Below are 25,260 nucleotides of genomic sequence, written 5' to 3'. Positions count from 1 at the left end.
TGCTACTAGCAGTAAAGTCGGGTAAGTCCCAGCACACTCGCTCGCCTCTGTATCTTCCACACTATTCAGCCCTGTTTCGCTTCACCTTTTGTGTTTGCAGAATTTTTATATTTGTCTTTCTCCTTATAAGGTACTATACTGAAAATTTCAATGGTTAAAATTTTGAAAATTGCAAATACAAAATATAAATTTTATGCCCAAGTGCATATTTTGCCCTGGGTTGGTTCTACTTCCAACCATAATTTTGTTGCCTGCCCACAACCACAAAGCATGGATAAAAATTGCCCATACATTTTTCTTTCATTAAATTTTATTTAGCAACCTTCAATTTGAGTATTGCAATACCTTGTTAGAGTCTAATTGTTGGTGTTTCATTTGCATTGTTGAGTACTAACCATTATTATTAGCAGCTTGTCACACTAGAGCAAACGCTTTTCTTGTAAAGTACTTTTTCTAAAATGTGTTATACAGGCTTTACCGACACAGAATTCTATTTGAATTTTTAGTAGACAACGAATTATCAGATTCCAGTGATTTTCAGTTGGACCACTCAGCAGTAGGAGAGAATTCAAATGCAGGAACAGAGGAAAATTAAGAAACAAACCATGCAGGCAATGTTCAAAACAAATATGTTACAAATTCTGGTGGAGTGTATCTCGCAGAAGATATGTGGCATGGTAAAAGGGATTTTGCCCAAAAGTTCATGAACATCAGGAAATGATTAATATAGAGAAAGTAACAAGCATATGTGAATCATCAATAAATTTTTCACTCCTGAAATAATACAGAATATTTTTGACCATGAAGAAGCTAAGAGAAAAACTGTGTTTCCTGCTAGTGTTTCCGAAATATATGCTTTGATGGGAATTTTAATTCTAATGTGAATTTACCAGGATACAATATTTCGTTATCTGATTTATGGTCAAATTTATTGAGAATATATATATATATATATATATATATATATATATATATATATATATATATATATATAGAGAGAGAGAGAGAGAGAGAGAGAGAGAGAGAGAGAGAGGGAGGGACTATTTGCGGCACTGTGGGGAAGTATTTGAAGAACTGAATGGAATCTTCCCGAGATACTTCAGAAGTGGAACTCACAATACAACTGATGAAACGCCATGTCTTTTCAGAGGTTTTTGTCTTTTTAAAGTTTTCCTCATAGCAAACATGGAAAATGTGTAAGACTTGTTAGAATTCTTACTGGTGCAACTGAATAATAAACAATAAAAATGGAAGTGTATGCCAGAAGAGACTGGTGGAGCCAATAAAGAATACAGGCTACTATATCACAACTGACAGTTTCTGTGGTACTGATGGACATTTGTTATGAAGATTGTAAACTTATATTAGTTGGGACACTCAAATCCAACAGAAATACACACTGCAAGAACTTAAGATGATAGGAGGTGGAGAACTGTATTCCTCCAAATATTCACTCACTGGTTCATCTACTGTAAAGTCTCTATTAACAACTATCTCTTACATCACACACGAAAATAAATACATAAAGATCTGTTGATGTTGTCAACACAACATCATGATGCACCAAAAAAGAAAACCCATATAAACTTACACTATAATTCCGCTAAGGGAGGGGTGGGTGACATGGGTCAAATGGCTAGGGCATACTCTGCAAAAAGGGGTGCGAGAAGATGGCGACTGTCATTGTGTAGTGTCTACTTCATATAGCTACAGTAAACTCATGCATGCTATTCAGAATGAATGTGTCTAAGTGGAACAAAAAGAAATCAAACATGAGAACACTGAATCTCCATAAATTACGCCTTGAACTTTTGAAACCATATATAGAAGAGCGATCCAAGGACTTCAAAGGGCACTAGTTGCCTATTGTTTGTGTGATCACAGAGATCATTGGAAGGAAACTAGAATTGCTGCAAATGAGGAACCAATTAGCAAAACAAAATGCTACCGATAAGTGGGGTTTATGTCAACAAATTTTAACTTTGGAGGAAAAATTTACTTGTTGTTTGTCAAGTTTAAACAAAAAATACTACCCAAAACTCAGGTCTGTATTGGTCTTATCAGCTTATGATATTATTTTCAAATTATTTTCTTTCAGTAAAATAAAAAAATTTAAACGTGGTGTTTCTAATCAACCTACGGATAGGGGTGAATAGAAACAGTGTAATAAAACAATCATTGTTTCTTTTAAAAACAAAGAGAGGTTGATAAAAGCTTGAAATATATTTTTTCTATTATTAAATAAACAGATAAACATTTATTTCCAAAGAAAATGTTTTATTAATTTTATAAGTAAGTAAAATATACAAAAGTGTTTGTGTCACATGACTAACCTATTCAAATTTAAGCTGGTCAAACAGAACACAGCTGTTTATCTTGAGCCTGGTACTGTGTTATCAATAAATTGTTAAATCAGTCAGATCATCCTCAAAACATATCATGTCTTTGAAAAGAACAGTTGAACTGAGATACTTCGACGATAATTTTAGGATGACATCATTTCTTCAGACAAAATATCCTTATTCAATCATTGTGAACTTTTTGGTTTGAGGAACTCTTTTTAAAAATGTTCCAACACAACCGTTGTCAATAAGTTAATTAACTTTGCAAACATAACCTGGAAAAGATGTTTTACCACATACTTTGACCACTATATAGTCGTTTTGCTTTATGGAGATACCAAAACTTTCATCTTGATCTGAAGAATCTGAATAGGACAAAATCAAGTCGTGATCACTGTCCTGTACTGAATATGCATCTTCACCCTCTGATGATGAATCCAGACTTTTCTGTTTTATTGGTATTTTTTCGTTGTCTTGGCTTGTTTGGATGTACAAGGGCTTGGATCACTGTAAAGCGAAGAATTTGGGGTTACATCCTTCCCATCCATATCCTGAAAGTCATTAACACTAACACTTCCCCACAATTGGACATTAACTTTTGACCTTTTTCTCCTTTGTTCAGGAGTCTGGGCTTGTCTAACACTCTGGAAGAGTCCTTTAAATCTATTGTCAGTAGTGTTAGAGAGTTCTTCAAGATTGCTCTTATCCTGGCCTTCATTTACTGGTATACCAGTACCAGTACCTAGGAGCACTGACAACACTTTATTACGGTCTAGAGACACAATCCCACATTTCCTGCAATAACATTTTGTTCCTTAAAGGAGTCACACAACTTTTTCAAAGCAGAGGAAACTTATCCTTAGGAACTGTTTCCTCATTTCTTCCTGGACCTTTATTCCATTCTTCTAATATTTGGCTCCAAGTCGTTTTAAGAAATAATGCCACATCCAGTGGTTGTGTCAGGTGTGTTGTATTTTCTGGTAGGAATATAAATCATGTCATTGTTCTGCCACAGCTTAAATGATTCTATGGACAGATGCAAAGATAAATTGTCTCCAATGAGAAATTTCTTGCTGCCAAACTTTTGCAGGTATGGGACAACAACATTAAGGGCCAAATTGTCGAAGCAAAACGAATCGAACCAAACAGATTTTGTCTGATTCTATCTTGCATATTTTGGCCCACTTTCGGTCCAGCTTTGGTATAAATGCAAAGCCTTATACATGACATAAGGGGATAGTATAGTGCCATCAGCAGCAGCTGCATTATGGAGATTGATGCCTTTGAGGAGTTCATGACCCTTTCGTGATATTTCTTTCTTGTCTGTGTGACTACCTTTCATTTTCCTGGATTATCTGTAAGGTTCATCTCATCATAATTTATTATATTAGACAGTGGCACATTCTCCAATTCCTTTGACAGTTTATCAAAGTAAGTGTTGATAGTTGCTGGTGTATCATTAGCTCTGGAGCATTTTATGGTTTGGCACATTCACATTGCTAATTGATCTTTGTGTCGCTTCATAAATGGTTCCACAAAGTCATGACCAGGGAGATTATTCGTAAACCTTCCCACTTCCTTCTCCCTTCTGTCCAGAGTATCCTTTAATAGACATCTTAAGGTTGTAAAGTCAATAGGATTGCCCCATTCGCTGCATATTTTCAATCTGTCTACAAACATCTTCTCTTCTTCAAAAGACAAGGCAATTCGTCCAGCCTGAGGTTTAATGTCGGTGCCTCTTTTTAAGTGTCTGTATAGTACACTAAAATGAATCCCATGTTTTTCAGCTGCTTTCCGCAAGCTAATCCCCGGGTTGATGTCAGAGAGGGCATTGTTTTAATGATTAGGTGTGTGTTTTTTGTAAACACCTCCTATGATGGGTTTGTATTTCCGTGGCATATTTGAACAGCAACTCTGAAACAAGGTACATATGTTCCTTGTGCATGTAGCATAATTATAGAATTATATAGTATTAATATGGAATACTAATAGTTCTTTTAGGGTGAATAGAAACACCAGAATTCGTATGTTTCTATTCACCCTGCAAAGTTTATAAACATAACCTAAAAAAAAAATGAAAATTCACAGACCTGATTTCATTGAAAGCGAAACAAAAACCAGCCCTTATTGTTTTATATAGATGTTATACCTAGTACTTACAATGCCATTAATTGTCATATGTAGAATACATATTTACTTACCGGAGAAGTTCAAAGTAGATAGGAAAACAACTTAAAAACTATCGACACAGACATAAGGGTAAACATCAATCTACAATGCTGCCAACCCAACAAAACATAATTTCCTTGTTAGTCTGAAGTGTTGCCAACCTGAAAACAATCATAGTTAAAATAAATGTCCTGTACAACCTTACAGAATTCAAAGTAAATGTGTATATGAAGTTTTGTTTCTGTTCACCCTGCCTTTTCTATTCACCCCGTTTTATGGTACATATACTTGAAGAAAGCAAGTAACCAGAGACTACGTCACGAAACCCAAGTTAAAATGGGGAAGTCATGGTCTTCATTCAGAATGAACCATTTTGTGTTCAGGAGGTAAATGTCATCTGTAAATTACAGTATTCTATCCAAGTGGTAAGCGGTTTTCGAAAATTTTGAATTTACCATAACCTATATTTATGCAAGTGTTTTTATTTCTGTTTTTGAAACTTTCTATCAAGGAGAAAACTGTATTTTTTAGTTATTAGAGCAAAGAGCACATAGAGATTCTGGACAGCCTGTGTATTCGAGTACAGACTTTGTTTCTACTTTATATCAACTTTCATTATCCAAGATTTGGTCACTGTTGCATGTTATATTCAAAATTTTTGTTCAAAAAATTAAGTTTTAATTAGGTTGTCACTATTTTCTGTTAAACTGATTTCACAATGGAAACTCAATTACTTAAAATAAATGCATACTACAGGATTTACAGCTTGTGTGACACGGAAAAAATTAGTCTTGTTTGGTGCTCCGAATAACCTAAATTCCTGGGTTTCCTAGGGTTAAGCTGAACACACTTTATATCCTGGAGGTCTAATTTCAGTACCCAGTAACTTTTAATATTTTGTTAATGTAGGCAAACTACCTTTATTGAAATACTTTGCTTCTATAAAATAATAATTCCGTAGCCTAATATCTGTGCAATTATATGCGTAAGATCTTTGAGTAACAGGGTACAGCATGTGCGAGTGGGAAATACGAAATGGTGTTTGTAAACTTGCAGAGTCAACATGTTCTTTCTCAAGCATTTGTGTTTCATTTGGGAAAACTAAATACCCAATGGTATACTAGGGAAGAAATGAACGGTATTTGTTAAGTCTGTATGTGAAGGTTGTCAGGATATAATATGTTTCAGAACCCATCCGGTAAGTTTAGCTTTTAAGAGCTACAATTTCTGTAACACAGTCCGGGGCGAATATTTTTATTAAGTTTCTCGATATATGAATGATATTATTCCTCACAGTTATATGCTACTTGAAAGTCACAGCGCGTATAGTTCACGTGCATATTGGAATTTTGTAAAACCATTTACTGTTCTGGACCCATGCAGATTTATGAATTCTTAGACTTGGGAAATTATAGAAAGATTTAATGTCCTGTGGTACTGACAGATTTTAATTTCAAATATCTGTGATGATAACTTTATAAGTATTGTACAGCAGGCGCTGTTTCTAGTGTTTGTATAACCTTCTGTAGTCAAATACTATTGCTTTTGTTATCTTCTTCGCTACTCATCAGTGAGTTTATGAATGTAAAGTTTTTTGTATTTGCATCCAGGTATTAGTGAATATTCTCCGTATAAAATGAACAATAGATGCTATAGCATTCTTTTGTGGTTCTCACTTGAGATTATATGTGCCTGTTGGAGATTATTTGCCCAGAACAAGATGCTACGTCATGCCTGTCACGAAATTTTCAATCTTTATACAAATGTAACCGCATTTCTCACAGTAGTATTGGAGTTGCAGTGAGTCACAAACTTGGCGGCACTAAAGACCTAATATTTCTTACGAATCAGTTCAATATGTAAGTTTTATGACAATGTAAAATTCAGCTATTACGTGATACATGTTTGCATAATTTCTGTATGCCTTTATATACAAAGACATTATGTTTGAACCGAGAATACAGTGTGAACTTTCATGACAAAACACTCTTATTGGTAAAAGAAAGTAGTTTTGTATAGCGGAATTGGGTCGACCGAAGCGTCCGATCCCACCCGTAGGCTTAGACTTGTGACGTAAGGCTGTGTGGTGTGACGTCACGACGGCACGGAATTTAGTTTGTGAGAGTGGCGTGTTTGTAGGTGTCGTTTTGATGCGATCGGTGGTGCTCTCTGGTGGTGTGTTAGGTGACGTTTTTGGTTTAGTTTGCTTGTGTGAGTTTTGGTAAATTGCTTTTTTTTATGTCTTTGGTAGGTAGGGATATGACTGACAGGTTCAACAGTTTTCGGTTGTCGGCTATGATGGGCGGACAGTGCGTTGTCTTTAATAAAAAAAAAATTCAACTATTCGGATTTTTGGATGAAGTCATGAAGTGAAGTGTTCAGTATGTCGTGAAGAAATGAGGCTTACTTAAAGTTCCGGCGTCTCGGGCCATGGACGGCTGTATGTGGAGATTTCGTAAGGATAACAGGTCAATGGAAGTGTTCCATCCCAATGTGTGGCTGTGAATGTTGGTATTTGGAAATGTTTTTGAGCTATATAGGTCAAGGGAAGTGTTAGGTCGTAATCTATGGGATCGGGAGCTGCTGTTAAGCTATACAGGTCAAGGGAAGTGTTCGATTCCAGATGATATTGTGTTTAGTGGTATTTGGGGAGTTTTGTGATGTCGGTATTTCGTCTTTTTTGTATGGTTGTGGGTGTCTAAATTTGTTTATTTAGTTTGTCCCCACCCAAAAACGGGATAACGGAAGCGGCCTATTCTGCCCTTCTGCTCCCATAGTGCTCCTATAATGTCATCACGTAAATATGACACCAAACACGAAAATAGATCACCAAACAGATATTCCTCCAAAAATGTAATGAGACTAATAGGACAAGCGGGGGAAATTGGGGGGTTATTGGGTGGGGTCAAACTAAATATAAACACGCCACTACACCAAACGACAAAAAAACAAACACTAAAATAGCAAGATCTTCCCAGATTCCACTATTCACCAAGTCCACTGGCATCGATCACTTCCCTTGACCTATATAGATCAACAGCAACTACTGATACCACACTATAAATCTCAAAACTTTCACCACCACACTTAATCCTACCACAAAAAATAGGAATTAAACACTTCCCTTGACCTGTTATCCTTAAGACATATACACATATAGCCATCCCTGGTCTGAGACTCCAGAACTTTAGTAAGCCTCATTTCTTCACGACACACTGAACACTTCACGACTTTAGCCAACAGGCCAAATAGCTAAATAAATTTTATTAGAGACAACGCACTGTCCCCCATCATCGCCGACAGCCGAAAACTGTTCACCTTGTCAGTCATATCAGTACCTACCGAAGACATAAACAAAGCAATTTATCAAAATTCACACACGATGAACAGAAAAAATCTATAATAACGTAGACATAACAAAACCAAAATCATTAAGTCGCTGAAAAATATTCCACTGAAAGCACAGTCACCGCCAATACCAAACACATGCAATGCTACCAAGCAAATGAACCCCATATGCCACATAACACGCTGCCCATAAACTCGCCACCAGAGAGAACCATCGTCCACAACAATACACCACCTATAAACACGGCACACATGCAAACTAAACGAAAAACAATCACCTAACACATAACACAGAAACACACCACCAGTAAGCACCATTGATCACAGCCAAACACTCTCACAAACTAAACTCTGTGCCATCATGATGTCAAAAACCACAACAGCATTATGTCGTGGGTCAAAGTCGACAGGTGGAATCGGACGCTTCCATTGACCTGGCCTCTTCTACTACAAGCTCTTTGCTTTCCATATTTGGGTAGGAGGTAGTGTGAACCAAAATAAGAAAAAAAAGTCTAGTAAACATGAGCTCGAAAGTGCGTATCTCAAGAGACTATAACTTTTGACTTGATCTTTTCTAGACAAAGGCCACTTACCTTCAAGTGAAACACGAACACTTCTCCATCATTCCTGGAAGTTTGTAACATCACCACAAAGCACACTATATATTCCTTGTAGTTCTGGGAGTGTAGGGAGATAAACTGTCTTCTGTGTCTCTGCTAAAATTAATAGGTGGTCAGATTTGTGGATCAGTTAATGACAGGATATTTCAGAAGCATTGATAGGTATTTTCTGGAGATTATAGATTAAATCTTACTGTTTTCTTTGTCCTGCAGAAGTTGAGATGTAAAAGTGACTTAATAATGTGCACACTATTTACTTGTAAATGTTTGTCACTTGCATTGTTTAGTTTACTATTATTATGTATTCCTTTTTTTGTATGCTAACAGAAGAACTAAAAGAGAGGGTAAAACTTGCCCTTGCCATAGCCATAGTCAGATCAAAACCAACAAACATCACAGCAAAACAAGTAGCAGTATCACTTAAAAAGAAGCTTGAAACTGAGCAATCTACTGTAAGTATGTAAACTATATTTTTTTTAGTAATTATAAAGTTTTAACACAAAACATTATTTGTCTCTTGAAAAGAAAATATTCATTAATTCGTTTATTGTTACTTTGTTTATAGGTCTATGTCATTTACCAATAGTGACTGGAGAGGGTTACATTTGTAAGATTTGGTTAAATTTTATAAAACATACAGAAAAGTATTCACAATAAGGGCAGATATAACATATTTAAGACAATCTTATTTTGTCCATTCACTTTGGTCAAAATTGATAAATTCTCCAGTGGAATATAATGAGTGTTCATTCAAGTCATGTGCAGTTGTCCTTTCGAACAGTCCTAGCAACAGGGTCTGCACTTCTCAGTCCAGTGTACTGAACATTTTTAGGACTACTGCTGGAAAATTGTGTTGCGTTCCAGTCAGTTGACATCTTAGTACTTCAGTGTTCCTCTTGATGCAGGTCTAGTGATTATGAATGTCTTTCCTCATGCTGAAATCACCTTGGTTTTCTTTTACACTGCTGAGGCATAGAAACACATATTGGGTAAATATTGTCATTATCCCGAACCTGGTAAATATAGGTTTGCAGAGCTCCTGTTTGTTACTTGATGTAATGATCCTGACAGCTTTGAGCTTTAACACCTCCTTACAACCTGCAGAGTGTCCCCATAATAGCAGACCATAATTAATATGGCTATGAAAGAGTGCATAATAAACTGTTATTAGGTATTGGTTAGTTAATACACCTTTCAGTTTTCTTACCAGCTATATAACACGATATAGCTTGGAACACACACACTCTTTGTGCTTGACACTCTTTGTGCTTGTTCACTGTCAGCTTGCTATCTATCATGAAGCCTAGTAGTTTGACAGCCTCTATGTTATCCAGGCAGCCTACAATGTTGATAGTGCATATCACGTGTTGTGTTTTTTCTTGATTCATTTTTACTTTATTTTTGATAAACCACTCTTTAATGCTTTCAAAGAGTACATCTGCTGCCAACAGAGCTCATTCAGCCATTTTTTCCCTTGGCAAAGAGTGTGGTATCAGCAGCAAACTGTAGAATGTTGTAGGTACAACCTATAGTATTGACATAGATAAGGACCAGGAGAGGTCCTATGATGGATCCCTGGGGTACACCATTCTCAGATTTTTGCTCTTGGGAGGTTGCTCTATGGACTGATACTATTTGTCTTCGGTTTTCAAGATAGGATTGAAGAGTAGCTAGGATTGCACCTTCAGTACCATGACACATCAGCTAATTAATCAGTATCTTGTGTGAGATGCAATCAAACACTTTGCTCGGGTCGCTGAGTGTAAATGCCAAACTCTATATTCAAACCCCTCCCTTATCTTGGTGATTAAGTCCAGTATCACTGTAACTGTTGCCTTTCACTTGCGAAAACCATTCTGTGGCTCCTGGAAGCGTTTATTGTTTTCGAAGTAATTTTGTATCTGATGTTTCATTACGGACTCCATGACTTCAGCAAAAATGGGTATTATTGAAATAGGTCTGAAGCTGGACACTTTGCATGGGTCACCTTTTTTGTAGACTGGTACTGTCCGTGCCACCTTTAGGAAATCTGGGAAGACACTAGCAGGTAAACACTTGTTAATTATTGTGGTTAGTGGCTGAGTAAGCTCTAGTATTATTTTCTTCAGTACTGTGCAGGGCATACCATAGAGATCTGGAGTTTCTGAATGCTTATAGGACTTCACAATTTTTACAAGGTCCTCAGGGTCTATCTCCTGTCAGTTTTTAAATGTGCAGCTTTCACTTTTTATATTGGTCGTGGGATCTAAACCTGAAACTGGAGTTTCCTTTACCGTACTTTCGACTATGCTAACAAAGTACTGGTTGATGGCATCAGGACTACTGGAATTTAAGATGGAACTAGGCTTCTTCCTGTGCTCATTTATCAGATTCCATGCTGCTTTACATGGATTATGAGCCTCTTTAATGAACTTGTCATTGTGTTTCTTTTTTCCATCCTCTGCTGCCTTTCTGTAGTTCCGCCCCCCCCCCCCCCCCCCTCTGAAATAGTTACAGTGAAGCAGGTCTTTAGTTGGAAGATCTACAGCTAGTTGTCATTTCTTTAGCTCAGGTGTATACCGTATCTCCTCTTTAATGCGGTTTTCCCTTCCTTGTTACTTGCTCGCAGGGTTCTCCTTGGGGATTTCTGGGGAAATGTCATCGAATTTTGTTCTTAAGGTTTGGAAGAGACATTCAAACGAGTCACTGGCCCCCATTTCTGTAGGTTTACACTAGACAGTGCTGCTTTAAGGTCATTAAATCTTTCTTCTTTGATAATCCTTTTACTGAATGTGTAACTTGAGTGCCATGAGATTGGTTGCTCTCCATACTAAGCTCCATTACCAATGCACTGTGGCCTGCCATCATTGTTTCACCTACACTGATATTATATTCCCAAGTACTGAGGTTGATGGCAACTGTGTCTAGACATGCAACACCTCTTGTTGGGTGCTGGTTTGCTACAAACAACCCATAGCTGTTCATTGAGTTCATGAAAACCCTCTCTTTAGTACTTCCACTTCCTATGTGTATGTTGAAGTCACCACACAATGTGAGTTTAGACTTAAGGTGTATAAGGTAAGATAAACAGTTATCCATCAGTGGAATAAAGTTTTCGAAGTTACCATCAGGTGAAAGATATACAGAGATAACAGTAAGATCATTGTTTTGCAACGAACCCTCAGCTGCATGGTACGAGTGAAGATATCCATTGAAGAAGTGAATCAACTGTTCAAAACTATCAATAACTGACTATGGTTAAATTACTTTAAACTATTTCTGCTTACTGAAGCTAAATTTAATACAATAAAACTGATGGAAAAATTCCTACTGTGAAAAAGCCATTGCTTTTTCAGTGACATAAAATGCTTGTTGGTGATAAAGAGCCAGCTAAATACTATGTAATAACACCTATATTTATCATAGTTCTTTACACTGTTAGAAACTGTTAAGACTTCCTCTTCATTAATTAATTTGATTATTGTATTAACTGACGTTTTCCATATTGTTTGACCTACTCATAACCAAGTTCGAAATATTAATACAGACTCAAAATAAATATTGTTAGTGTTTTCTTCTCTTAATGTTTATACACACATGAGATCACATGATCATTAAGCTATAGAATGAAGCCTACATTCATTATAGTTATGTTCAGTTGGTCCTGATATAGCCTGTTGTTATGTTATTGTCTTTTTCTCCTCAAAAGTATGGTCAACCTAAGTGCTGTCCGCCCCCGGTAGCTGAGTGGTCAGTGCGACAGAACGTCAATCCTAAGGGCCCGGGTTTGATTCCCGGCTGGGTCGGAGATTTTCTCTGCTCAGGGACTGGATGTTGTGTTGTCCTAATCATCATTATTTCATCCCCATCGACACTCGAGTCGCAGAAGTGGCGTCAAATCGAAAGACTTGCAGCAGGCGAACAGTCTACCTGATGGGAGGCCCTAGCCACACAACATTTCATTTGACCTAAGTGCTTTCTCATAGGTTCATCCAAAAAGTCACAGGAAGATATGAAGAACAGATTATTGAATTAAAGATTTTTCTTGTAATGGTGTAAATTGCTATACCTGTTCATAATTCTACCACTTGAACATTCTCCAAGCCTCTTCATCTCTGAATAACTACTGCAATTTACACCCCTCAGAATCACTTCTGTATTTGTCTCTTGGTCAGTTAATCTACAAATGTATTTTTTTCACATTTGGCACAAATAGATACTGTGAGAACACCATAAAGGAAGCTCAGAATAAACACAAAATGACGGAGAGAAAAATCAGTGACAGATTGTGTGTTCAGCATGTGTACAAATATTTGCGACACTGTGGGAATTTTTATCCATGGCTTCACTACACACAGGGTTAAATGCTGTTCTAATATACATAATAGAGCACGAGATGAACGAAACTTTAATGACTGAGTTTCTGGAAAAATTTAAAGGCTGCAGTTGCTTTTGAGACAAGATCTGTGATGAGTACACCAGTAGAGATGCATGAAATGAAGCACTTATTTCATTTTTTGATGAATCCATGGTTGTTTCACGTTGTACATAGAGAGAGCAAAAGATTTCTGTTATATGAAACAAAAGTCTCTCGACCTTCTGTATTTCAGTTTTCAGGTTTTCTTTATAACACTTATTGGAAGTGAAATCTAAACACTGAAATACAGACAAACTAGATCTTAGATTTGATTTTCAGTATGTTTTGGAAATAAAACCTAAAAACCAAAATGTAGATAGTCAGTTGACTTTTATTCATAAATACTCTATACTTGCTTCACTGTTACAAATGTTAAAAAATCGAGCCTGTATCCAAGCCCTCGTCTATGAAGAGCAAAGGGTAGAATTTTTTGTACAGTTCTAACAGTTGCTAAGTGATTCATTCCCTGTGTATCTGTTGTTATATTTGAGTTGCAGACAAGCATGATGGAAAAACACTTTTACAGACATGCTTCCAGCCAAAGCCCTCATCAGAAAGGAAGACCCATTCACACAACCAAACACATCTCGCGCTCACACGACTGATATCTCTGGCCTATTTAGCCAGAAGGCAATTATGTCGCGATCAAGAGTGAGGCATGAAAGGAGGAGGGGTAGTAGGGTATGGATGGGGGGAGGGAAGTCATTGATGCCTGGTGGAGCATGCAGGGACTAGATGGTTGGGGGGAGGAGGGGGGGGGGGGCAGAATTGCAGAATAGCAGTGAAGGGGAGAAGACAGTGGGTGCATTCGTAGAAAGTGGTGCACAGTGAGGGTAGAAGGACGTGAGCTTGGAGAATATGCTAGGACAGAGGGGGTGGAAATATTTTGGTGGATGGTGTGAGGCAGTAGGTTAACATAGGCTGATGATTTCGGAAATGGAGAATGTGTTGTAAGGATAACTCCCATCCGCACAGTTCAGAAAATTGGCTATTTTTTTTTTTGGGGGGGGGGGGGGTGGCATTTCCAGAAGATTGTGCAGGCTGTGAAGCAGCCATTGAACTCAAGTATGCTATGTTCAGCTGCATGTTCTTTACAGTAGATTTGGAAAACTGGTAAAAGCTGACCTTAGGGAAGGTCAGTTTGGAGTCCAGAAAAATGTAGGAACATACGAGGCAATACTGACCCCTGCGACTTCTCAAGGAAAGGCAAAGCTACTTTCGTAGCCTTTGTAGACCTAGAGGAAGCTTTCAGTCATGTTGATTTGAATACTCTCTTTCAAATTCTAAGGGTGTCGGTGGTAAAATACAGGGAGTGAAAGGCTGTTTACAAGTTGTACAGAAACCAGACGGCAGTTATATGAGTCAAGGCGCTTAAAGGGGAAGCAGTGGTTAAGGGAGTGAGACAAGGTTGTTGCCAGTCTCTGATGTTATTCAATCTGTATACTGACAAGCAATAAATTAAACAAAAGAGAAATTTGGAGTAGGAATTAAAGTCCAGGGAGGAGAAATACAAACTTTTGAGATTTGCCAGTGCCATTGTGATTCTGTCAGAGACAGCAAAGGACTTGGAATAGGAGCTGAACAGAATGGACAGTGTCTTGAAAGGGTGAGATAAGATGAATATCAACAAAGGCAGAATGAAAATAATGGAGAGTAGTTGAATTAATTCAGGTGAGGCCTGGTGAATTAAATTAGGAAATGAGACACTCAAAGTAGTAGATGAGTTTTGTTATTTTGGCAGCAAAATAACTGATGATGGTCAAAGTAGAGAAGATATAAAATGTGGATTGGCAATGGCAATAAAAGCATTTCTTAAGAAGATAAATTTGTTGACATTAAATATATAGGGTGTACCAAAAAGAACCACCTTTTTTTTTAAAAAAAATCATAACTGTTATGTTATTTGAGATATGTGTGTGAGCAATGTACTGTTAGAAAGATCAAACTCTCAAGTTCTACATGGTTCCTGCTAGGTAGCAGCGGTGTGTGCCCACTTTAGTTTTAGTAAAAATAGTGTTGAGACAACAGAAAGTGTTTTGTGTTCTACATTTTGCACAGTGCGGATCAGTAATAACAGTTCATTGTAACTTCCGCACAGGATGGGTCTTCCTACAGCACAGAGCATTAGATGATGGCATGAACAATTCCAAGAAACACGTTTTTTGTGTAAAGGCAAATTGCCATGTTGCCCCTGATATCTGACAGAGACATTGAACACATCCGCCATAGTTTCACAAAGAGTCCACAGAAATCTATATGCTGTGTAGCTCCACAGCTCGGCCCCAGTGACCATCTGGCATGTGTTGCATCGACATTACCACATGAAACCATACAAAATTCAGCTACTACAAGCTCTTCGTGAAGGTGACAAACAGTGTGTGGAGTTATGTAATTGTTTCCTTGGTAAGACGGGGAATGATTGGTTTTTTCCATGCTTAGTGACGAGGCAACATTCCATTTAAATGGCTAGATGAACCATAACAATGTGAGAATATGGGGTATGGAACAACCACATGAAATTGTACAGCACAAGAGGGTCACTCCAAAATTTAATGTGTTTTGTGCAGTTTCATGGGAAGAGGTGCATGGTCCATTTTTCTTTGCCACGAACACTGTTCCAGGGAGAACATATCTTGATATGTTTGAGAACTTTCTTTTCCCACAGTTGGAGACTGATTTTATCGACTTCACCTACAGGATGGGGCACCGCCACACTGGCATCTGGAAGTGCAGGAATTTTTAAATCAAAGGGTTACTGAACAATGGATTGGTTGCACTGAACCAAATGATTAAGCCTTACATTATTGGTCTCGAGGGTCACTGGACCTGACTGTATGTGATTATTTCGTGTGGGGGTTTATAGAAGACAGTTTTTGAGTGCCTGTGTTACCAACATCAGTGAATGTATTTAGACATGGCGTAACAGCAGCTGTGCATGCTTGCTGCAGTGTGGGAACAATTTGAATACTGCATTGACATGTGCCGTGCACCTCACGGGGGGCCATATTGAACATCTGTGAAAAGCTATGAAAAACATTTTTGAGTTTCCCATTTGTCAAAAAACAAAATTCACTGTATATGTTTATTAGTTTCAGAAATATAGACGTGCCAAATCAGATGATTCTTTTTGATACACCTTGTAAATTAAAGTGTCAGGACGTCTTTTCTGAAAGTATTTGTATGGAGCCCAGCCATGTGTGGAAGTGAGACATAAATGATAAACAGCTTAGACAAGAAGAAAATGGAAGCTTTTTAAATGTGGTGCTAGAGAAGAATGCTGAAGTTTAGATGAGTAGATCATGTAACTCATGAAGAGGCACTGAATAGAATTGGGGAGAAGAGGAATTTTTGCACAACTTGACTAGAAGAAGGGATCGATTTTTAGGACATGTTCTGAGGCATCAAGGGAGCATCAATTTGGTATTTGAGGGCAGCATAAAGGGTAAAAATCATAGAGGGAGACGAACACAGTAAGCAGATTCAGAGGGATGTAGGTTGCAGTAGTTACTCAGAGGAGGAGAAGAAGAAGATGCTTCCACAGGATAGAGTACCATGTAGAACTGCATCAAACCAGTCTTCAGACTGAAGATCGTAACAACAACAAAACAACAGTACCATTATAAATTGATAAACTGTAGAGGGAAAATATCATGCACACGTGGTACAATAGAGTGCTGGAGTAGTACCTATAATATTAAATTAAACAATGGAAAATCCAGAATGGAATGTGACAATATTATGAAGAGGGTAGTTGCTACTCACTATGTAGAGGAGATGCAGAGTCACAGATAGGCATAACAAAGTCTGTCAGAAAGTAAGCTGTCAGCCAAGAAGGCCTTCATTGGAAATAGACAAAAAACACATACACAAACACAAGTCACACACATTTGGGCACAGCCTCTTTCTCAATCATGTCAATACCATCTTGGCCAGTGTCAGGAAGTCCTCCACATTGTCTGGATATGATGTAACAGTTCACTGTTCCACAGTGTGATGGGTCATCTCGGGTCTCTCACTATGACTGCAAGATGGGCTGGGCATCTTTTTCCACTTGAAAGGAAGTCCTTGCTTACTCCATGGTTTGAGCAGATTATACTAACTGTCTCCCTTATTTTCCAAGGCAGATTGAAGGCCTCTGATTTAGTCAGGTGTTTACGTCAGTTTGTTCTCCTAATTTTGCTTGCCTCATCCATATTTGCTCCCAGTAATGGGATATATCTTAACCCATAAAGAAGTTACACAACTGTTTTATTGCTTTGTCTGGATTTTTATTTGTCACACGTAGCACATCCGGTAGACACGAATGGACAGCTCGGAGTTGACTTGTATTTTCTTATAGTCAGTAGCAAAGCTTCCTACCTTTTGAGTTTAAGTGGAGAGATATGACTTAGAATTTAAATAAAGCAAATTGATGTAGTTTGTAGACAGCCGGTGATCGTACACTTTATTGTATTGAGTTGGATGTCAAACTTGATGGTATGATTGCAATTTATCAGACAGTAGCACAGTATTGTGTCATGCTATACACTAATCCCAGTACAGAGTAGCTCAGTGTTCCAGCTATTGATTCCTAAGTGATAGCCCACAGTTTTTTGGAATATATTGTCCCTTAGTGTGAACTTTGACTGTGGTATTAATCAAGTATGACTGATAGGTCAAGGGTCATTGCTCACATCCTTAAGATTACATTCAAATTCCCATACATAGCTGGGTGGTGCTAAATGATCAAGAGTAACTGAAGGTTGACCAGTCAGCATTTCTCAAACTCCTGTCCTTAATGTACATGGAAGGTTTAATTTAAAAAATATTATGTGACTGACAGAAATGATTACGGCTGCAGAACCAGAGTTGCTTTACAAATGAATTGTTTCGGCTTTTCTGATAAAATCGATATATAATTAATACTCTTTATGGCTGAAGCCACACAGAAATGGTAGTTGTAGAAATATACTAATATATTCTTAAACTGAATCTTGGATTTTGTTAGACTCAATTGTTGTGACACATCTTCTGAGTAGATGTATGTCATACATCCCCTAAGCACAAGTGAACTAGTATGGTTGTAACATATGAGAGGCAGCTGTTTTATATGACTGTTGAGATTGCTAATGCCAAAATGCAAGCAGAACACATCTAAAAGTCACAGTTCTGGTACGAGTAGGTTGTGATTCTAGTCAGCTAACTATCAAAGATAGTCTGTGATAAAATTAAAAGTGGAAACTAGTACGCACTGTAATGGTCAGTAGAGAATTCGAGGAGGTCTATGGTGCAAGTAGGTCAAATAACAATAGGAGCAAATTGTCTGGTTTGTGAAATACTACTTTCCATCTGGGAAGCAATAATCAGATGGCTGCTTTTCAGTACCACCCTTACATACTGCCATCGGCAAAGGGTTGATTCAGGGGTGCCCTTTTGATGGTTATTGTAGTATTGCTGGGTGCTAAATTTGTGCCATCACATAGGACTGCAAGCTTCTCACCCGTTGGTGACTTCAGGAAAGTGACAGGGAGTCAGTGCATAGATTTTCAGATTTGGAACATCATCCTGAACCTCGTAATCTATATGTATGGAGATCACATCAGCATAGTCAAACCATTGGCTGGCAGACACTGCAGAAAGGCAATACTGTTTTTTCTGACCAAAATATCAGTTTGCAAGACCTTGTTTTGGTTTAAAGGGCCATGTGTATTTTTCTGCATACCTGGTGATGATGATGCCAATAAGCTGTCTGTTTATGTAGATGGCCACCAACAAACTGTGGCCAAGAAACAAGTGGACCACCTTGTTTCTTAATACCTTGCCAGACATATCCTACATTTCAATGACTGACTCACAGCCTGTGCCACATGGATCCTTCCCACCAACACCAGCTTTTCTGAATTGCTCAGGTGGGAAATATCCCTGCAATTCATTCTATGTTTCCATAATCCTCCTGGGCTCCACCTTCGTTAATCACTGTCCTCACCCACTTCCCTGTTCCCATTCCAGCATACACAGCGATCATTCCACCATCCCACTCAGTCTTTTTACTTCTCTCCTTTTCCGCTACTTCTCCATCTCTTCCCTGCCCTCTGTCTAACCTGCAGTGCTTCACTGTTTGCCACCCCCACCATACTGTCCTTCCCCCTCTCTGCCCCAGCCTCCTCCTTATCCCCATCCAGTTACCACTTCCATCATGCACCGGTGCTGCTGCTGACAGTGTGGCTTCAGTTGGCTAAGACTGCAGTTTTTGTGTGTGTGTGTGTGTGTGTGTGTGTGTGTGTGTGTGTGTGTGTGTGTGTGTGTGTGTGTGTGCGTGCATGCGCGTCTACGTCTAATGTTGATGAAGGCTTTGATGGCTAAACGCTTTATTTATATGTGACAGTCTTTTTGTTGTGCCTATCTGCAACTCAGCATCTCCGCTATGTGGTGAGTAGCATAATTTTTGTAATATTATTACATTCCATCCTGAATTTTCCATTGTTTATTTAAATTATGTCTACATAATTTTGTTACAACTGGTTACCAAACAATGAATTTGTTTGCTAACAGAAGACATTTTTATATTATATACAGGTTTGAGAGTGATTGAAGGTAGTTATGTTATGACATAATTTTATATCAGGATCATGTCTAAAAAGTCATAAAATAATTGTAAATAGACTGCTAAGGATCACTACAACCATTTTATTTGGGGGATTAAAGAAAGTCTGAAGACTGCAGCACAATTGTACATTTTCAGTAAAGCAGTCATAGTAATCAAAAAGTCTTTTTTGTATTCCATAGGTTAAGCAGTACTATATATTTTGAGAAAAAAATTATGTGACTTTAAAATATTATTTTCTGCCTCGTTTGTTAGGTTTGGAGGAGGAAGACAGATTTAAATCTAAGACAGAGAATACAAAAGCTGAAACATGAGCTACTTTACAGTGCTCTTCCATCAGAATCAACAAATGTATCAGATTTCCCTTTGGGCGGAGACATTCCTGGTAAAGATATTCCAGATGGTAAGTCTGTGAAGTATGTTTCCTTTTACCTCAAATCCATGTAATGGTTTAGTGGCCACAGGCTGCTACATTCACCAGTCTGAATGTGGATTTTAGGCAGTTACCCATGCTCATTTAGGCGAAGTTTATATGATTACCAAATTCTGCTCCAAAGAATATGATACACAAACAATGAAAATACAATAACACACAGAGCAAAGTGTACACAGTTCAGACAGATGGCACATATTGTCTCCCTCCCTTAGGTTACCTTCACAATTGCGGCCTCAGGAAGGGCATCCAGCCACAGTGTGAAATACAGCAGAACTATAATTATCGAAACTCCCACTATCTGAATCACCAATTATCCAGGTTGCTTTGAGAATAAAGAAATTTGTACTGTATGACTAAAATTGATGGTTATTATGGTATACAGCACACTTTGCATTTGTTTATTCTAAAATCAGTTAGCAGCAAATGCATTAAAAGACAAAAATCTTCCAGCGTGCAATGAATACAGTATCTGCATTGTTGTATATGCATTATTGTACGCATAATACATACACTGTTGCATTTATGGTTTCTGTCATTCAGTGCAGCCTACGCCAATCTGTGTCATGATTTTAACAGATACATTGATTTGTCACTGTAGTTCTTCCTTCTGTGTCTTTTTTGGTTTTGTGTGTGTGTTTTAATTTAATGTGCAGAATATATCTTCTAAAAGGAAATGTGTTGTCTTACCATTGGCAGACAGAATAAAAGTCCTTGAATACTTAGACAAAGGTGTGAGTGGTAAAGCAGTTAGATGAGATGTTTAGCATGGGAATATTAACAATGGAAGACATAAAAAACAAGTCCTTAATTTTAAACATTGTGTTTGCCTTGAGAATGCAGTGGGAGTTCCTCAAGAAGAGCGATGAAAATGGCAGAGAACAATGGGCTTGAACAGGCCGTATTCAAGTGGTTTCTGCAGCACCAAGCATTAGGAAGACCTCTTCCAGGGCTGATTGTTTGTGAAAAATCATAAGTTTTAGCCAAGAAAATCAACAGTTTGTCTTCATTTAAAGTGAGCAATAGCTGGCAAAGGAATTTCAAGGCACGTCAAGATATTTGTGAGTTGGATTAAAGTGGTGAAAAACTATCAGCAGACCCCAAGCAGAAAATTTTATTCAAAATTGAGGCAGGATCTTATGACCCCGAATTTTAAAGCAACACATATGTGATAGGACTTATGTAAAAAGCTTTGGTGAAAACATCTTTAGTTTCTAAAAGGGAAACTAATGCTCTTGACCATAAGGCTACTAAAGCTTGGGTTACTATGCTGAACTAGCCAACAGCCTTGCTGCAGTGGTAACACCGGTTCCCATCAGATCACTGTTGGACTCAGCTAGTACTTGAATGGGTCACTGTCCAGGTCTGCTGGGTGCTGTTGGCTACTGGGGTACACTCAGCCCTTGTGTGGCCAATTGAGGAGCTACTTGATTGAGAAGTAGTGAGACCAGTCGGGGAAACTGACAAAGGCTGGGAGAGCAGTGTGCTGACCACATGCTCGTCCATATCCACATCTGGTGATGCCTAAGGGCTGAGGATGATATGGCAGCCAGTCAGAATCACTGGACCTTCAAGACCTGTTCAGATCATATTTGTTTGTTTTGCTATACTGAACAGTGCTAACTCTATGGAAAATCGCAAAATACCCCTTCTCTCAATAATAAAAATGAGAACCCCCCAGGCTTTGAAAAACGTTGAAATCTTTGCATATTTTACAATAATCAACTAAAGGCCTGGATGAATGCACTTTGTTATGGTACTGGCACAATTCAGTTTTCGTACCTGATGTAAAAAGAATAAAATACCATAAGGCCATAGTGAAAGAAGGTAGTAAGGTGGTGTTAATTCTGCAGAGTTCACTCACCCACTCCACAAAAAGCCTTCTTAATAGAGAAGATGGCTGCAGCCAATGGACCAATCAATTATTGAAACTGTGAAGCGACATTACAGAAGACAGCTGTTAAGGAAGCTTTTGACAGAAGAGGAAAATGAATAAGGCATTGTCTCTCATCACCAAAAATTGAATTTAAAAAAATGCTTTCTCGTGGTTGCGGAAGCAAGGAATTTGGTCAAGACAGCCCAGACTGTGGAATAAATTAACAGGCATTTCAACGAAAAATGAAATACATAAAGATGAAGATGAAAAGAAGTAGAGTGGAAAAAAAGAAGAAAGACAAGTGACAGAGGACGATATATCACTTGAAAACATAGGAAAGATATGAAACTTCCTGGCAGATTAAAACTGTGTGCCAGACCAAGACTTGAACCTTTGCCTTTTGCGGGCAAGTGCTCTACCATCTGAACTACCCAAGCAAGACTCACGCGCCGTCCTCACAGCTTTGCTTCTGCCAGTACTTCATCTCCTGTCTTCCAAAATTAACAGAAGCTCTCCTGCGAACCTTGCAGAACTAGAACTCCTGAAAGAAAGGATATTGCAGTGACATGGCTTAGCCACAGCCTGGGGAATGTTTCCATAATGAGATTTTCACTCTGTAGCGGAGTGCGTGCTGATACGAAACTTCCTGGGAGATTAAATTGTGCCCAAGCATAGATCCCGAGTTTGAGTCTCGGTCCAGCACACAGTTTTAATCTACCAGGAAGTTTCATATCAGCACACTCTCATTCTATAAGAAAAATACGTTTTGAATTCCAGGACATTCCAATGGCAGTGCAGGGATTTGTGTGTGAGTTTTTGGACTTGGATACCAAATTCTCATTGATGATGAAATCGTTCAAGGGATAGATTGCTACTCACCATCTAGTGGAGATGTTGAGTCAGACAGGCACAACAAAAGGTTGCTAAACAAATAAGGCCAAAAGGCTTCCTTCTGAATTAGACAACATAAATGCACACATTCATGTAAATACAGCTCACCACTGTCTCTGGCTGCCAGATAGAATGTTAAATCAAACATCCAAATGTGGATGAGTTGTACAGGTGCTGGATGTCAGCCTGTTGCACTTGGTCAGTCAACACAGGGACAGTTAATACTGTTTGTGGATGATTCTGGAGCTGACCGATGATGCCCCATAAGTGCTTGAATTGGAGACAGATCTGTTGTCAAGCAGGCCAACATGTTAAAAATCTGTAGAGAATGTTGGGATACAACAGCGGCATGAGGGCGAGTGTTATCCTGTTGAAAAACACCTCTTGGAATGTTATTCTTGATTGGTAGCACAACAGATCAAATCACCATATTGATGAACAAGGTGCATAGGATAACCATGAGAGTACTCCTGCTATCGTATGAACTTAAATCATTGATCGTAAGTGCAAGTGTAGGTCTAGTGTGTCTAGCGCACAGGCAGGTTGGTTGTGGTCCCTCAACTCACCTCCTCCTAACCAACACACAGCCATCATGGGCACCAAGGCAGACCCAGCTTTCATCAGAAAACTCCACAGAACTCCACTCTGTGGACATGATGTTGGCATTTTTGAGATAATAATATATTATTATTATTACCACCAGCAGCAGTAGCAGAACCACCTGCATCATCATTATCCAGATTCCAATTAAGAACAACTGTGGTATTTCCCTTGGCAGGCAGAAGTACCACAAGATCTTCATTTTCCACAATGCATGGAGTCTCTCTCTCTCTCTCTCTCTCTCTCTCTCTCTATATATATATATATATATATATATATATATATATATATATATATATATATATATATAATATGGGAAAAATATATTAAAAACAAAGATTCCAAAGACTTATCAAGCAGGAAAGCGCTGGTAGACAGGCACAATAAATAAAACACACAAAAACAGAATTTCTAGCTTTTGCAACCAACAGTTGCTTCTTCAGGAAAGAGGGAAGGAGAGGGAAAGACGAAAGGATGCGAGTTTTAAGGGAGAGGGTAAGGAGTCATTCCAATCCTGGGAGCGGAAAGACTTACCCTAGAGGGAAAAAAGGACAGGTGTACACTCATGCACACACACACATATCCATCCGCACATACACAGACACAAGCAGGCATTTGTAAAGGCAAAGAGTTCGGGCAGAGATGTCAGTCGAGGCGGAAGTACAGAGTCAAAGAAGTTGTTGAGAGACAGGTGAGGTATGAGCGGCGGCAACTTGAAATTAGCGGAGGTTGAGGCCTGGCGGATATCGAGAAGAGAGGATATACTGAAGGGCAAGTTCCCATCTCCGGAGTTCGGATAGGTTGGTGTTGGTGATAAGTATCCAGATAACACGGACGGTGTAACACTGTGCCAAGATGTGCTGGCCGTGCACCAAGGCATGTTTAGCCACAGGGTGATGGTCATTACCAACAAACACTGTCTACCTGTGTCCATTCATGCGAATGGACAGTTTGTTGCTGGTCATTCCCACATAGAAAGCGTCACAGTGTAGGCAGGTCAGTTGGTAAATCACGTGGGTGCTTTCACACGTGGCTCTGCCTTTGATCGTGTACACCTTCCGGGTTACAGGACTGGAGTAGGTGGTGGTGGTACGGTGCATAGGACAGGTTTTACACCGGGGTCGGTTACAAGGGTAGGAGCGAGAGGGTAGGGAAGGTGGTTTAGGGATTTCATAGGGATGAACCAAGAGGTTACGAAGGTTAGGTGGACGGCGGAAAGACACTCTTGATGGAGTGGGGAGGATTTCATGAAGGATGGATCTCATTTCGGGGCAGGATTTTAGGAAGTCGTATCCCTGCTGGAGAGCCACATTCAGAGTCTGATCCAGTCCTGGGAAGTATCCTGTCACAAGTGGGGCACTTTTAGGGTTCTTCTGTGAGAGGTTCTGGGTTTGAGGGGATGAGGAAGTGGCTCTGTTTATTTGCTTCTGTACCAGGTCGGGAGGGTAGTTGTGGGAAGCGAAAGCTGTTTTCAGGTTGTTAGTGTAATGGTTCAGGGATTCAGGACTGGAGCAGATTCGTTTGCCACAAAGGCCTAGGTTGTAGGGAAGGAACCGATTGATATGGAATGGGTGGCAGCTGTCATAATGGAGGTACTGTTGCTTGTTGGTGGGTTTGATGTGGACGGATGTGTGAAGCTGGCCATTGCACAGATGGAGGTCAACGTCAAGGAAAGTGGCATGGGATTTGGAGTAGGACCAGGTGAATCTGATGGAACCAAAGGAGTTGAGTATGGAGAGGAAATTCAGGAGTTGTTCTTCACTGTGAGTCCAGATCATGAAGATGTCGTCAATAAATCTGTACCAAACTTTGGGTTGGCAGGCTTGGGTAACCAAGAAGGCTTCCTCTAAGCGACCCATAAATAGGTTGGCATACGAGGGGGCCATCCTGGTACCCATGGCTGTTCCCTTTAATTGTTGGTATGTCTGGCCTTCAAAAGTGAAGAAGTTGTGGGTCAGGATGTAGCTGGCTAAGGTGACGAGGAAAAAGGTTTTACGTAGGG

The 25,260-nt window shown here is 38.9% G+C and overlaps 1 protein-coding gene across 1 annotated transcript in view; it reads left to right on the top strand.

Annotated features, from left to right (window-relative positions):
• The first annotated feature begins 5,484 nt into the window (after nt 1–5,484).
• The window catches only part of LOC126283772 (uncharacterized), a 134,929-nt gene continuing 115,153 nt past the window's right edge, over nt 5,485–25,260 (top strand). Inside the window, exons 1-3 of the mRNA XM_049982298.1 lie at nt 5,485–5,709; nt 8,807–8,931; nt 19,714–19,861. Coding sequence (XP_049838255.1) covers nt 5,691–5,709; nt 8,807–8,931; nt 19,714–19,861 — 292 coding nt within the window. The 5' untranslated portion in view covers nt 5,485–5,690. The remainder of the gene's footprint in view (nt 5,710–8,806; nt 8,932–19,713; nt 19,862–25,260) is intronic.

Source organism: Schistocerca gregaria, chromosome 1 (genome assembly GCF_023897955.1).
Source record: "Schistocerca gregaria isolate iqSchGreg1 chromosome 1, iqSchGreg1.2, whole genome shotgun sequence".
Taxonomy (NCBI): Eukaryota; Metazoa; Arthropoda; class Insecta; order Orthoptera; family Acrididae; genus Schistocerca; species Schistocerca gregaria.
Note: the sequence above shows the minus strand (reverse complement) of the source record. Positions and strands in the feature narration are given on the sequence as shown.